This window comes from Acinonyx jubatus, chromosome C1, assembly GCF_027475565.1.
Source record: "Acinonyx jubatus isolate Ajub_Pintada_27869175 chromosome C1, VMU_Ajub_asm_v1.0, whole genome shotgun sequence".
Classification (NCBI taxonomy): Eukaryota; Metazoa; Chordata; class Mammalia; order Carnivora; family Felidae; genus Acinonyx; species Acinonyx jubatus.
Window position 1 is genome coordinate 146472226 of NC_069381.1, and position 12201 is coordinate 146484426.

At 32.3% G+C, this 12201-nt stretch overlaps 1 protein-coding gene across 21 annotated transcripts in view; it reads right to left on the reverse strand.

Annotated features, from left to right (window-relative positions):
* The window catches only part of BAZ2B (bromodomain adjacent to zinc finger domain 2B), a 317724-nt gene that overhangs the window by 57261 nt on the left and 248262 nt on the right, over positions 1 to 12201 (reverse strand). For 13 of the 21 annotated variants that reach the window (XM_027055668.2, XM_053215128.1, XM_053215127.1 and 10 more), the window contains 4 exons: positions 10482 to 10547; positions 9042 to 9086; positions 8766 to 8798; positions 7462 to 7527 (listed from right to left, as the gene is read on the reverse strand). In XM_027055668.2, the coding sequence (XP_026911469.1) occupies positions 7462 to 7527; positions 8766 to 8798; positions 9042 to 9086; positions 10482 to 10547 (210 nt within the window). The remainder of the gene's footprint in view (positions 1 to 7461; positions 7528 to 8765; positions 8799 to 9041; positions 9087 to 10481; positions 10548 to 12201) is intronic. The other 8 variants (XM_053215135.1, XM_053215139.1, XM_053215124.1 and 5 more) reach the window with 2 other exon arrangements.

Below are 12201 nucleotides of genomic sequence, written 5' to 3' on the forward strand. Positions count from 1 at the left end.
TGCTCTGGTTACATTGTGTGATACACCTGTGTTGAGAAGATAATGTAACCAGATTGAGGCATTATTTGGAGGAGGAGGAGGGGGAGGAGGATGATGATGAAGAAAAAGGACAAGGAGGAGGACAGGGAGGAAGGGGAGAAGTAAAGAGAAGAGGAGGAGGAGGAGGAGAAGGAGAAGAAGGAGAAAAGCAACAAAGCCAAGGTAGGTGCATACATATGGTGAAAACTAACTCCCTCTTTGCACCTTCCTCCTCTCTGTCCCACAGGTCATTTTGAGTTACAACACTGTACCTTTGTATAGGCCATCTCCTCTGCCTGTAATATAGAACTTCTCTTCCTTAACACAGAAATAAAGCCTGGTTTTTATTCTCCTCATAACTACTTCAGGCATTTTAATATTTCTCTTTTGGGGGGCTCCCATATAACTTAGCATTTATTGCACTGTGTGACAATTACTTGTCTAAAGTTGATCTTTTCCGCTTTAGTGTAAGCTTCTAGAGGTCAGAGGAACAAACTTATTCACCTATTTCTTTATGGACCTATTCAGTTCCCAGGAGTACAATCTGCCAGACACTTCAATGAAGTTTTTAATGATTTTATCTTTCTCCCTATCAAGCCTGTATGAGTTCAACTTTCCTCTCCCACTGGTCTCAATATTGTTCTTATTTCCATCTACAATAGTTGTCATATGTCTTTAACAGAAATATTCAGTGTGCCTTAGCAAATAAAAATTATTTAAACATTGATTAATTTGCTGAATGATTAATTCCACAAATGCCATATAAATAATGATGTTAACATTTGTACTAGTCATTAAACATATTTGATAGTCAATTTTTTCCTCTACTTTTTATATTTCATTCTGTGGACAAACATAATTGATGTCTTCTATTTTCAATTATACACAAAAGCAGATTTTAATACAAACTAATAATATTCTACTTATATTTGCAAATTTCAAAATATCTAAGACATATTTCCCACATCTACTCCAAAATTATTAATTTCTTAATCATTTTAATTGCATACATTATGATTGGATGTGCTTGCAAATACACCTTCCCCATATCAAAATTAAATAGATTTCTTATCATCTGATACTTTTTTCCAGAAACTAAAGTTTAAAGTGGGTGTGCTATTTTAGGCCAAATTTAAAGATGTTTAAACTTGTGCAGTATTCTCTCTTCTAGAACTGATATACTGTTTGAAAGAGAAATATTTACCAACTTTTCACCTAAGCCTTTTCATAATATAATATTATGTTTTGTTGCTATGTCAAATACTAGGATTTCACAATGGAACTTTCTGATTTTGCAAGGACGTTTCACAACAAACCATTTGACCTAGCAGAGAAGACTTAATACACCTATCACAATATGAAAGGAATGGTAAAACATATTTTACATTAACATTGGTTAGACTTTAGGGAAATAACTGAGATTGCCTACAAATGACTAAAAAATATAGCTCCTGACTATATTTTAGATTGACTGTCAATGACGATAAACATTAGAATGGTTTCTCTTAATTTTTTTTGGCCTTCATCCTCCTACCCCCTCTAGTTTTCTAGATGTAGAAATTCTTTTTTTTTTTTAATGTCTATTTATTTTTGAGAGAGAGACAGAGTGTGAGCAGGGGAGGGGCAGAGAGAGAGGGAGACACAGAATCTGAAGCAGGCTCCAGGCACAGAACTCGATGAGGGGCTTGAACTCACAAGCCGTGAGATCTTGACCTGAGCCGAAGTCAGATGCTTAACCGAATAGCCAGGTGCCCCTAGACGTAGACATTCTTGAAGTAAATGAATTCTTGGAATATAAACAATGTATAATAAAATATTAATTTGTTCATCTTAGAGTAATGGAATTTTCTGTATCAAAATATTACTGATATCTTAGTTAAGAAGTCCTTTAAATTTCATTTCAAAGTTGAAACACCTTTTCATAGCAAATGCATTAAATTTTGATTATCCTAAATAGCCCAAAATACATAGGGTGAAAATTTCAAAATCAGTTTTTTACTCACATAAAAAGATTACTTTATGGACTCTCAAGGCATAAATGACAGTATTTACAGAAATCTGTAGCACAACAATAAATGTATGAAATAAATTTATTCTATTTTAGTATTATAGAAGTTTAAAAACCAAACAATGGATGTGGTAGAATGACCTGCTATTGTAAACTTTTACAACTTATCAGATTGCAAAATAGGACATTTTTAAGAGATCATGTTGCAAAGATGCCTATGTTTTTTGCATTTTACGATGCTACTGGGTCTCTTAGGTGTTTGTTCTGGGCATAATTGGGAGAATACATTTCTTTTGACAGCAACTTGCACTTAAGTTTCAAAGATATAAATATAATTTAAGAGACACAGGTTTACCTCAGGGTGCAGGAAGAATACAAGTATAAATAAGATTAATAACATAAGCCATTTATAGAAGACAGATATAAAGATTAAAAAGAATATTGTTTTATGGTAACATGGAATGTGAGTAGAACAATCAGGGTAATTTTTTTTTAAAGGGGACTATTTTTACATTTAAAATATTATGAAAATTATGTTTAAGCAAATGGAAAACTTATGAATCATATGACTGAAGAGACTCTTACATTTTATACTTTAATAATAATTTTACTTTATATGTGTCATATAATGATATTTAAAAAGAATAAAACCTCCCAGTTATTGTATTTTCTCAAAATCCACCACAGTATTACATAAAAGTCTGTACTTACTTTAGATTATGTATCTACTGTATAGAATAGTTTCTGTTATACAAATGTCTCCTAAGTTAAAGTCAAAATTGTTAATAATTCTTGAGTCAGATAATCAGATTTTAATATATCTAAATTAAGTTGATAATAATTTCTCAAAAATTAAATTTGTTATATGACATTTAGTATTTTATTGTGCAGTTAACATAAAATCATTTCACATTAGTTAAAATTAAAGTGCATTATAAGTACATTGTATAAGTACAATATATACTTATACCATATATTTACAATGTCTTCAACTGAAAAATGGGTTTGCTTAAACAAACCCACCTGCATATACAATTCTACTTTTTATTTTCATTTTTCACTAACTCATGATTAATATAAATATAGGATTATAAAATAGTCTCATGACTTGAATCATGGGTGGGGAGGGGGTAGGGAGGGGTTATACATTGTTTTCTGCTTTTAAATTGTTTATTAGGTAACTTCTGAAACCTGAACTATTCTCTTCTATTTTATGGTTTTGTTTCTTAAAGTGCTGACACAGTCATTCTGTGATAGCTATATGTTTAACAACCTTTTGTAGTTTATTGATCCTTGGAGGGAGACATACAAAAGACACTAATAATTACTATGGTTGATTATTCAGTTAATATGAGTAAAATATTTATAAATTTGTGACTGGTATAATTTGAAGTTTTAATAAATGAAACAGGAGATTTTGAGCTACTTTGTCACATTGCTTAAATCAACCTCTTTCTGGTGCTTAGTAATAATGAAAGCAGATGGGTCTCATATGATACTTGAATTATACTAAGAAATAAACCTTTTTCATTCATGAGACTATTCTTTCTTACATTTTCTTATAAAAATATTTATAAACTATGATGATATGCTCATGACCCTTTAAAATTAATAAGAGAGTAATAACAAGTAAGATAATTTACAGAAGTCTGAATATTCTTACTAATTGCAGATGTATATTAAGGAAAATCTATAGAAATTGGGATTACTTCAGTAAAAATTTATTGAGTTAATACTAAATCTAAAAGTAAGATCATTGTAGTGTACACAGAGAAACATAAAAGTGATGTTTGTGTTACCTTATTACTTTGATGGATATAGGGAATTTCTTGGAATAATTTCAGATGTTATAGATTTTTAACTAACAAGGTGAAAGTAATTCATTTTTTTAACCTCAAGTCTTTAAACATTAATCATAGCATTTGCAATTTTGTTTATCCTCTATATTTTTATTTCTTCACAATAATTAAATGTTAAATGTAATAATTAAATGTTAGAATCAAGGGTTACATATTGGCCAGTTCAGAATTTTTTTTTAAGATTTCCTTAAATATTATTTATTTATTTTTTTATTTACTTACTTACTTACTTATTTATATTTTTATTTTAGAGAGACAGATTACAAGCAGGGGAGAGGGGCAGAGAGAGAGAGAGACACAGTCTTAAGCAGGCTCCTTGCTCGCACAAAGCCCAAGGCAGGCTCGATCCCATGACCCTGGGATTGTGACCTGAGCTAAAATCAAGAGTTGGACGCTCACCTGATAGAGCCATCAAGATGCCCTCCAGTTGAGAATTTTTAGTTGGCCCTGCCTAGGTATCATATGACTTTAACTTTGTAAAAAGTTTGTTCTTTTAATAGTTAAAAATGGAAAAAAATATATAGGTAATAGGAGACAGAATATGAAGACAAGATATGACCATTATTGGCATTAAAGTTACATCTTTTGCATGTTAAGTAATAATAAGGAAATAGACAAGTGCCTATAAGAATATTTTGTTAATATTCACTGAGGTGGCAAGTTCTTATAAAGATTTGACGAAGATTTGGATTGCCAGTAAAAACATATGTCTAGTTAATGCTTAACTGTTAACACTGTAAAGTTTTATCTCTCTGATGTGCTAAAAAAAATCATTAATATTTATTTTGTTTTTCCTGCAGTATCTAATCTAATGCTGTCCACAAAATAATAGTTTAAGAAATTAAAAAAAATATTTAGTTGATCACAGATCTATAGGTACCATTCAGTAGAGGAACAAATCAGAATAACTGGTAAAATTATCTAGTTATCAGAGGCTAACAACATTTTTAAAAAATTTTTCTAATGTTTATTTATTTTTGAGAGAGACAGAGACAGAGACAGAGCATGAGAGGTGGAAGGGCAGAGAGAGGAGACACAGAATCTGAAGCAGGCTCCAGGCTCTGAGCTGTCAGCACAGAGCCTGATGTGGCGCTCAAACTCAGAGTGCAAGATCACGACCTGAGCCAATGTCAGAGGCTTAACTGAGTGAGCCACCCACGTGCCCCAGGATAACAACATTTTAGGAGCTCAGTTTTACCTATGGGATTCTCTCATATATTCCAATAAAGGACTATTTGTGATATATGTTATTCTATTGCTATTTTAAATAATGGTTCTTTGGATGTTTAGCTTTAAGAAGGAAAATCACCTAGAGTAAAATAAAAGATTTTACTGTTATTACATAAAGAGAATTATATTGACAGAAAACATAATAATGTATTCATTCTTTAATGATTTTTTTATCGTCAATTTGTTTTCTTTAACTGCTACTTTCATTTTTATTTCATTCATTCATTCATTCAACTATAATTTTCTAAGCTCCAAACATATACAAATATATACAGTGGCAGACAAGACAGACAAGATTCCTGTCCTCACAGATCTTACCCTCCTGGGAGGAAACAGACCATAAACAAGTGCAAAATAAGTAAGATGATGGAACGGAGGTCCAGAAATGGGGTATAAAAAAGGCAACATTAGGTGTTCTAGGAAGGCCTCTTTGACATGTTAACATTTGATCTATAACTAAACAGCAAATGAGGAGGGCCTGGGTGGCTCAGTCAGTTGAGCGTCCGACTTCGGCTCAGGTCATGAGAACTTAGGCTCAGGTCATGATCTCACAGTTCGTGGGTTCGAGCCCCACATCAGGCTCTTTGCTGACCGCTTGCTCAGAGCCTGGAGCCTGCTTCAGATTCTGTGCCTCCTTCTCTCTCTGCCCCTCCCCCACTCATGCTTTGTCTCACTCTGTTTCTCAAAAATAAATAAATGTAAATTAAAAATAAATAAATAAATAAACAGCAAATAAGAACCACTCAAATATTTGGTGCAAGAACAGCAATGGTAAAAACCCTTTGTCTAAAATAATAAAAAACAAAACTGATTGAAATACAGTACTTAAGAGACAAACTGTCTGAGGTAACGTTGGAATGAGAGGTCAGAACATGTGGGACTGCTTTGTCATGGTGAGGAATTTGGACTTTATTACAATGGCACTGAGAAGCCACTGGAGAGTGTTAAGATGTAACCTGGTTTCCTTTCTGAAAAGATTACTCTGGCTGCTCTGTAGAGAATACATTAGAGAGTACTGAGGAAACCAAGAATGAAAACAAGGGAAGGCAGGTTTCTTGCATTATTGTGCTTTATATTAGTACTTTATATTTATAAAGTAATATATATTATTCTTGGTATATTATTCTTGGCATGTTGCCTCTCTATATTAGAAATCTATAATGATAGTTTAAGCCAGAGCTGAGGACAAAATACTGAAATACAGGCCTCTCAACTTCTAGATCAAACAGTGTCATTTTCATTAATTGTCATTTATTAAATGCTTATCTCACTCGATAATCTTATAATCCTAGGAGGTAGGTATCATTATCTCAATTTTAAAGAACAGCCTCAAGAGGTAAAGCAAGTTGGTTCAGAGTTGGCATGGGAAATTGGAGTCTCTCATACTCCAAAGCCCTGGATATAGTGGCCATACCTCTATTTAACTACTTTAATATACAATGCATTCCTTTGTAATATATATTTTAACCTTTAACTGATTTCTGTTATGTTCTAAATAAGCTCATCTTGACTTATTTCAATACTTTTCTTATTCTGAATTGTCTGTTAAAAGTCTATTTTAAGGAAAGTACTTGGGGGCACCTGGCTGGTTCAGTCAGAGGAGCGTGTGACTCTTGATCCTGGGGTCATGAGTTCGAGCCCCACCATGGTTGTAGAGATTACTTAAATAAATAAAACTTTAAAAAAATAAGGAAAGTGGGGCGCCTGGGTGGCTCAGTTGGTTAAGCATCCGACTTCGGCTCAGGTCACGATCTCGCGGTATGTGAGTTCGAGCCCCGCGTCGGGCTCTGTGCTGACTGCTCAGAGCCTGGAGCCTGTTTCAGATTCTGTGTCTCCCTCTCTCTCTGACCCTCCCCCGTTCATGCTCTGTCTCTCTCTGTCTCAAAAATAAATAAACGTTAAAAAAAATTTTTTTTTAAATAAAAAAATAAGGAAAGTACTTAGGTCCAATTTTACACATAGAAGAGTAAAGAATAATTCTGAAAGCAGAAGTCCACGGTTGATCTGACTAGGGTTTGCGTTAGGACTTGTTTAGGCATGCTGTAATATTAATTTTGTGAAACTCTAGTTACAGTATTAAATAACTACTTTTATCCAAACGAATGCCGGTCACTACATTAAAAAAAGATAATTAAAATCTCAGCTGAGGAAATGAACACATACATCGGAATCCTGCCTACGTTCTTTCATGTCCTAACAGTTATTATTTAACATTTGGTTTGCTTATGAAAGCCATTAAATCGCGACAAACCTATGTCCTGAAAAACTCACATTTAGAAAGACCATTACTTTAGGAAAAAATAGGTTTTTTTCTTAGATAATATTTTTCTGGAAACATGAACTTACTTCTGCTTTTTTACGAGCTTCCATAGCTTTCATAAGCATCATATGTTGTCGTCTTCTCTCCCGTTCCTATTAGGCCAGATAAAATTAGGAAAATAACTCTAGTTAATGGTTTGATTTTGAAATGGAAAAACAAAACAAAACAAAACAAAACTCAGTATAGCATGTTTAGCATTTATAGACAAGTCACAGTAAATACTAAATATAAGACAAGAATGGCCAGTCTGTGCATGTTTTAGTTCAGGTTTAGAAAGCAAATACAAGAACAATCAAAAGCAAAAAGGTAAAGCAATGAACATGGAGACAGTGTAAACAGAAGCATACAAGATTTACTTATGGTCAGTTGTGATGCTCCTTCAAAAGCTGGCAGAACAAAAAGCATAATGGTTGGCTGGAACAGGTCAGTTACCTTACATCTGCTATTAGAAAAGCCACAAATATGTACTAGAGGCCAATTAAACTAAAGGCTGTATTGTTCTTAAATTTTTAGATCAGGCAGAAATTTATAATCACTTTCGCTTCATGGTTTTAGAATTAGTTATTTTTATTTCAAGTACGCTATCATTTTGTAAATTCAATAAGCCACCGACAAATTAGAAAGAGTTTTTTAAAGCTTTTATACCAATTTAGTTAAACTAGTCGTGGTTCATATACAAGCACCAATGAAATGGGGTATTCCTGGTTACTGATGTCTGCCACCTGATGCGCTAGGTAAGACCATAAAAGCTGCACCATGGGCTAATAAATGGAATCTAAAAGGCAAAGTATGAAAACAAGGTAAGCACTAGTTTTGTTTGATAATCTCATTTTATTTTAAAATAAAAAATCAGATAGTTATATATCTAATCATTTCTTTTTGTTTAAAAGTATTTGGTCCCCCCAAAGGGATGTTTCTAAAATTATTTCTAAAATTTGTCTATCAAACCGGAATATATTTCATATTCTCTCATCAACCTAACTCAAAATTCCCATTGTATTCAATGGCAGTTTTGCATCTAGAATTGATGGGAGAATATGGGTCATTATCACATCTAATTGTATAGTGATCCAACTTTCATTGTGACATCAGTAATGTAAATTTTTAGACAGCAGCCTTATATAAGGCTTGCACAAATCAATTAAAAATCCTGGAGATGTATCATACTTCTTTATAGACAGACAAGCAGATGTATGCAATGCACTGTGCTGTAAAGCCATGCAGCAGTATGTAATATGACAGCAGCCAGTGCTACACTTTATGCATTGCTATGACAACCATATCACAACCAAATCACAATGCGGTGTTAGATGTACAAAAATAAACATACCCATACCATATCTAGTCTATGCCTCTCCAACTCCTGGTAGAAAGAGTTGGCACAACATTATGAAACAGAAATCACAGAGTCATGAAACCAATTTTTAACCCCCCAAAAGACACCAATACCAAAGCAAGGCAATAAACTGTAAGATGAAGGAAAAACTTAAGCAGGAATTAAATTGGAAATTTTTAAGAAAATATTTTGAAGATTGTCCCCAAATCAGATTTAAGAAAAATCATAAAATGTACATTTTGACAATTGCATAACTGTATGTATACAGACCTGATGCTTTAGAAGAACGGCTTGTTGTCTTCTCATTTCTTTTTCCTTAAAAATAAGAAACTTTTAATATGCAATTTTTAGGGAAGATTTAGAACACAGTACAAATATTAAAAGTTTCTCTTCTGAGGTTCTATAGTCCTCCCTTAGGTCAAGCCATATGAAATTGCAAATATTTAATCATTTTTTACTTATATGGTGGCAATTTCATATGGTTCTACATAATACAGAAAGATTGTATGACAGTAGCAAGGATATTATTTAGTAGCCATTTAAACTTAAAATACAATAACCTAATAGCACATTTCAATAGCACATTCACTGAATTGATTAGCTAGATGGTCAGATCATATAAGATACAACTGGCACGTGGACTTTTAAAATTACTTTAATACATTATGTAGTGCAACCTTCAAATCCAGCTGATTAGAACTCTGTCCATTCGGAACATAAATTCCCAAATAAACTCTATAATTAAAAGCATCTATATCATTTCTATACACTATCTATGAATGAAAGTAACAAGAGACTAAGAGATCAGTTTCAGATTTTCATGCTCAGCTATAATGCAGGGCACTACCCCAAGGGGGTCAGGCTTAATGCAAACAATTCTATGAATATCATCAATTTAAATATTCTTATAGAGGTAAAAATCTACATGATGTTAATATCTTTTTTCTAAAGAAAAAAGTAACAGAGTCCATGTAGAAAAGGTAACAAATAGTTCCCCGGCTTTATAAGATATAATTGTGTCAGCTCCTGGAACCAGTAGGGCCTCATTTCACTCAGCAGTCCTTTCAGTAATCAATTATGAGAAAAAGTGGAAGGTGAGGGGTGGAATGTGTATGTTTGTATGTGTGTCTTGGGGAGGGTTGTGGGGGGGGGGCGGCGTTCACCTCTCTAATGCTTCACAACAGAAAATCTAAACCAAAACATTATAGTAATTAACAATGGCTAATTTTATTATTGGTAAGTAACAGTTGCTAAAATTAGATTTTTATTTCTGTAGGCTTCTCACTTTTTAATAGTTAAAATAGTTGCTGGATATTAACCAAGATAAACGTGTAATCTAAGTAGAGAATCAGATCTGGAACACAATTTAAAACATAAACATCAACAACACAAAATAGCTTTGGGAAGATCATTCTGATTCAGCAAAACTATATACAGGTATTATGTAATAGTCTGCATTTCTGATTTAATGTTTGCTACTTAAGTAAGAGCTCAAAGCATCACATAAAACCTGTATAAGGAAATAAAAAAACATATACATACAATATACATACAATAAAAGCACACATTATACACATATTGTATCTGTGCTAAACATTTTAAGATAATTATTTTGAGGAGAGCTATTATTTTTGTATAATTAATACTGGTGTAATAGCGTATAGTTTTTATTTTTGAAAAATAAAAACTCTGGTTCTCATCTAAACTAACCTTTATTCGTTTTTCGGCCTCCAATAATTTGGCATTTGCTGCTTCTTCCTTCTTTTTCTTTTTAGCCTGTGCATGCAAAACAGGTCTCAAAGTCATGCAACAGCACCACTACAACTTGAAAATAATCTCAGACTTAAAAATGGAGCTACATGCCTCACAGGTACAAAACAATATGTAACATATATGTAGACAATTACATACCCCCCACCAGTTAACATTACATTTAACATACTAATCTCATTTTTAATGTATAATTAGCATTAAGATATACAAAAGTTTTAAAATGTATAAAAGTATGTCAGCTTTTCCTCTTCAAACTCTGTTAAAAGTCTGAAATAACTAAGCATTGATGTTATTTTAACTTAACACTTAAACACGGAAAAAACCATTTTGTAGCATGTATTGCCTTTTTTATAGTTTTTAAAAGTAAAACATGATTGCTGTAGAAAGTTTAGAAAATGGGGTGGATTTTAACTGATAAAAAAGTTACTTAATGAATGAATCAGTAACATAAAAATGCACGTCTGTCCACTTTATTTGAAATTTCTTCAACACTTGAAATTTGAGATAAATCTGTTCCTCAGATGATTTAAATGACACATTAAATCTCATTTTCCCTAGCTGTGCCATGTGGTTAATTAAAGGTTTTTTTTTTTAAATAGGATGGAAACGTATTTCATGAAGCATATTTTGATTATTAAGATTGTGTCATCAAATTTGAACTTCACAATCTTAAAGTCTTTAACTATCTTGTAGTTTTATAACTATCCAGTAGTTATTATCAGTTTACTTTAAGATAAGCATATTTACTATTTGGGAGGTTTTAAAATTAACTTGAAGGCGGTAAGGAAATATCTGTATATTTCTGGATGGAAAAAAACAAACAGAAAACCTCAATTATCTGGGGTCCTCAGAATTGTTTTACATAGCAATAGTTTTCTGAATAGCTGAGAGGTTATAATAATTTTAAACATTAAAAGTTTATTTTTACACTTATGGATGAAAATAATTTTGAGACCTATGCCTGTTTAGACATAGTACCACTAAACATAATTTAGCTTTTTCTTGATGACTCAGGACAATTGTTCTGAACATCAGTTATTATACTACACAGTTCAATAGAGTAATGTATTTTGGCCATTAAGGTGTTGAAAATTGCTTGCTATTCAACTAAAAATTACATGCTGTTGCTAGGTTTTTTAATTCCTATATATGCGGGTTGGAGTTTTTCTGCATTTTTCCCTTGCTGTCTTTTGGCTATTACTTCTGCTGTTGCCAACATATGTCTTTAGCCCTATTCCAGTAGCTTCAGGGGAAGGATATATTAGAAACCAGAAAATCAAGCTAGTTAAACTGTTTCTACATTTAAAATTTACTTTTACTTTTGTAATGTTTTATTTCTAAATTAAAAATAAATATCTAACTATATGTCCTAATGAGTTTTCTAAAAGTAAAGAATATGAGTTTTAGCACATGAACTTTATGACAACTATATTGTCTGCTCAGAGGTTTCCTCTTTAATTTGTTTTATTTTCTGGGTTTTTATTAGACTAATTAGGATTAGATCAGCTTGCTACTTAAATAAGGTTCAGATAAGATCTTACTCTGCGTTACTTTTAAAGAGAATTTCTGATGAATGTATTAATTTGTATGAGTGAGAGAATATGTGGGTAAAATTTTTATTTTTGCAAACTTTAAGATATATTATATCAAATTTAAG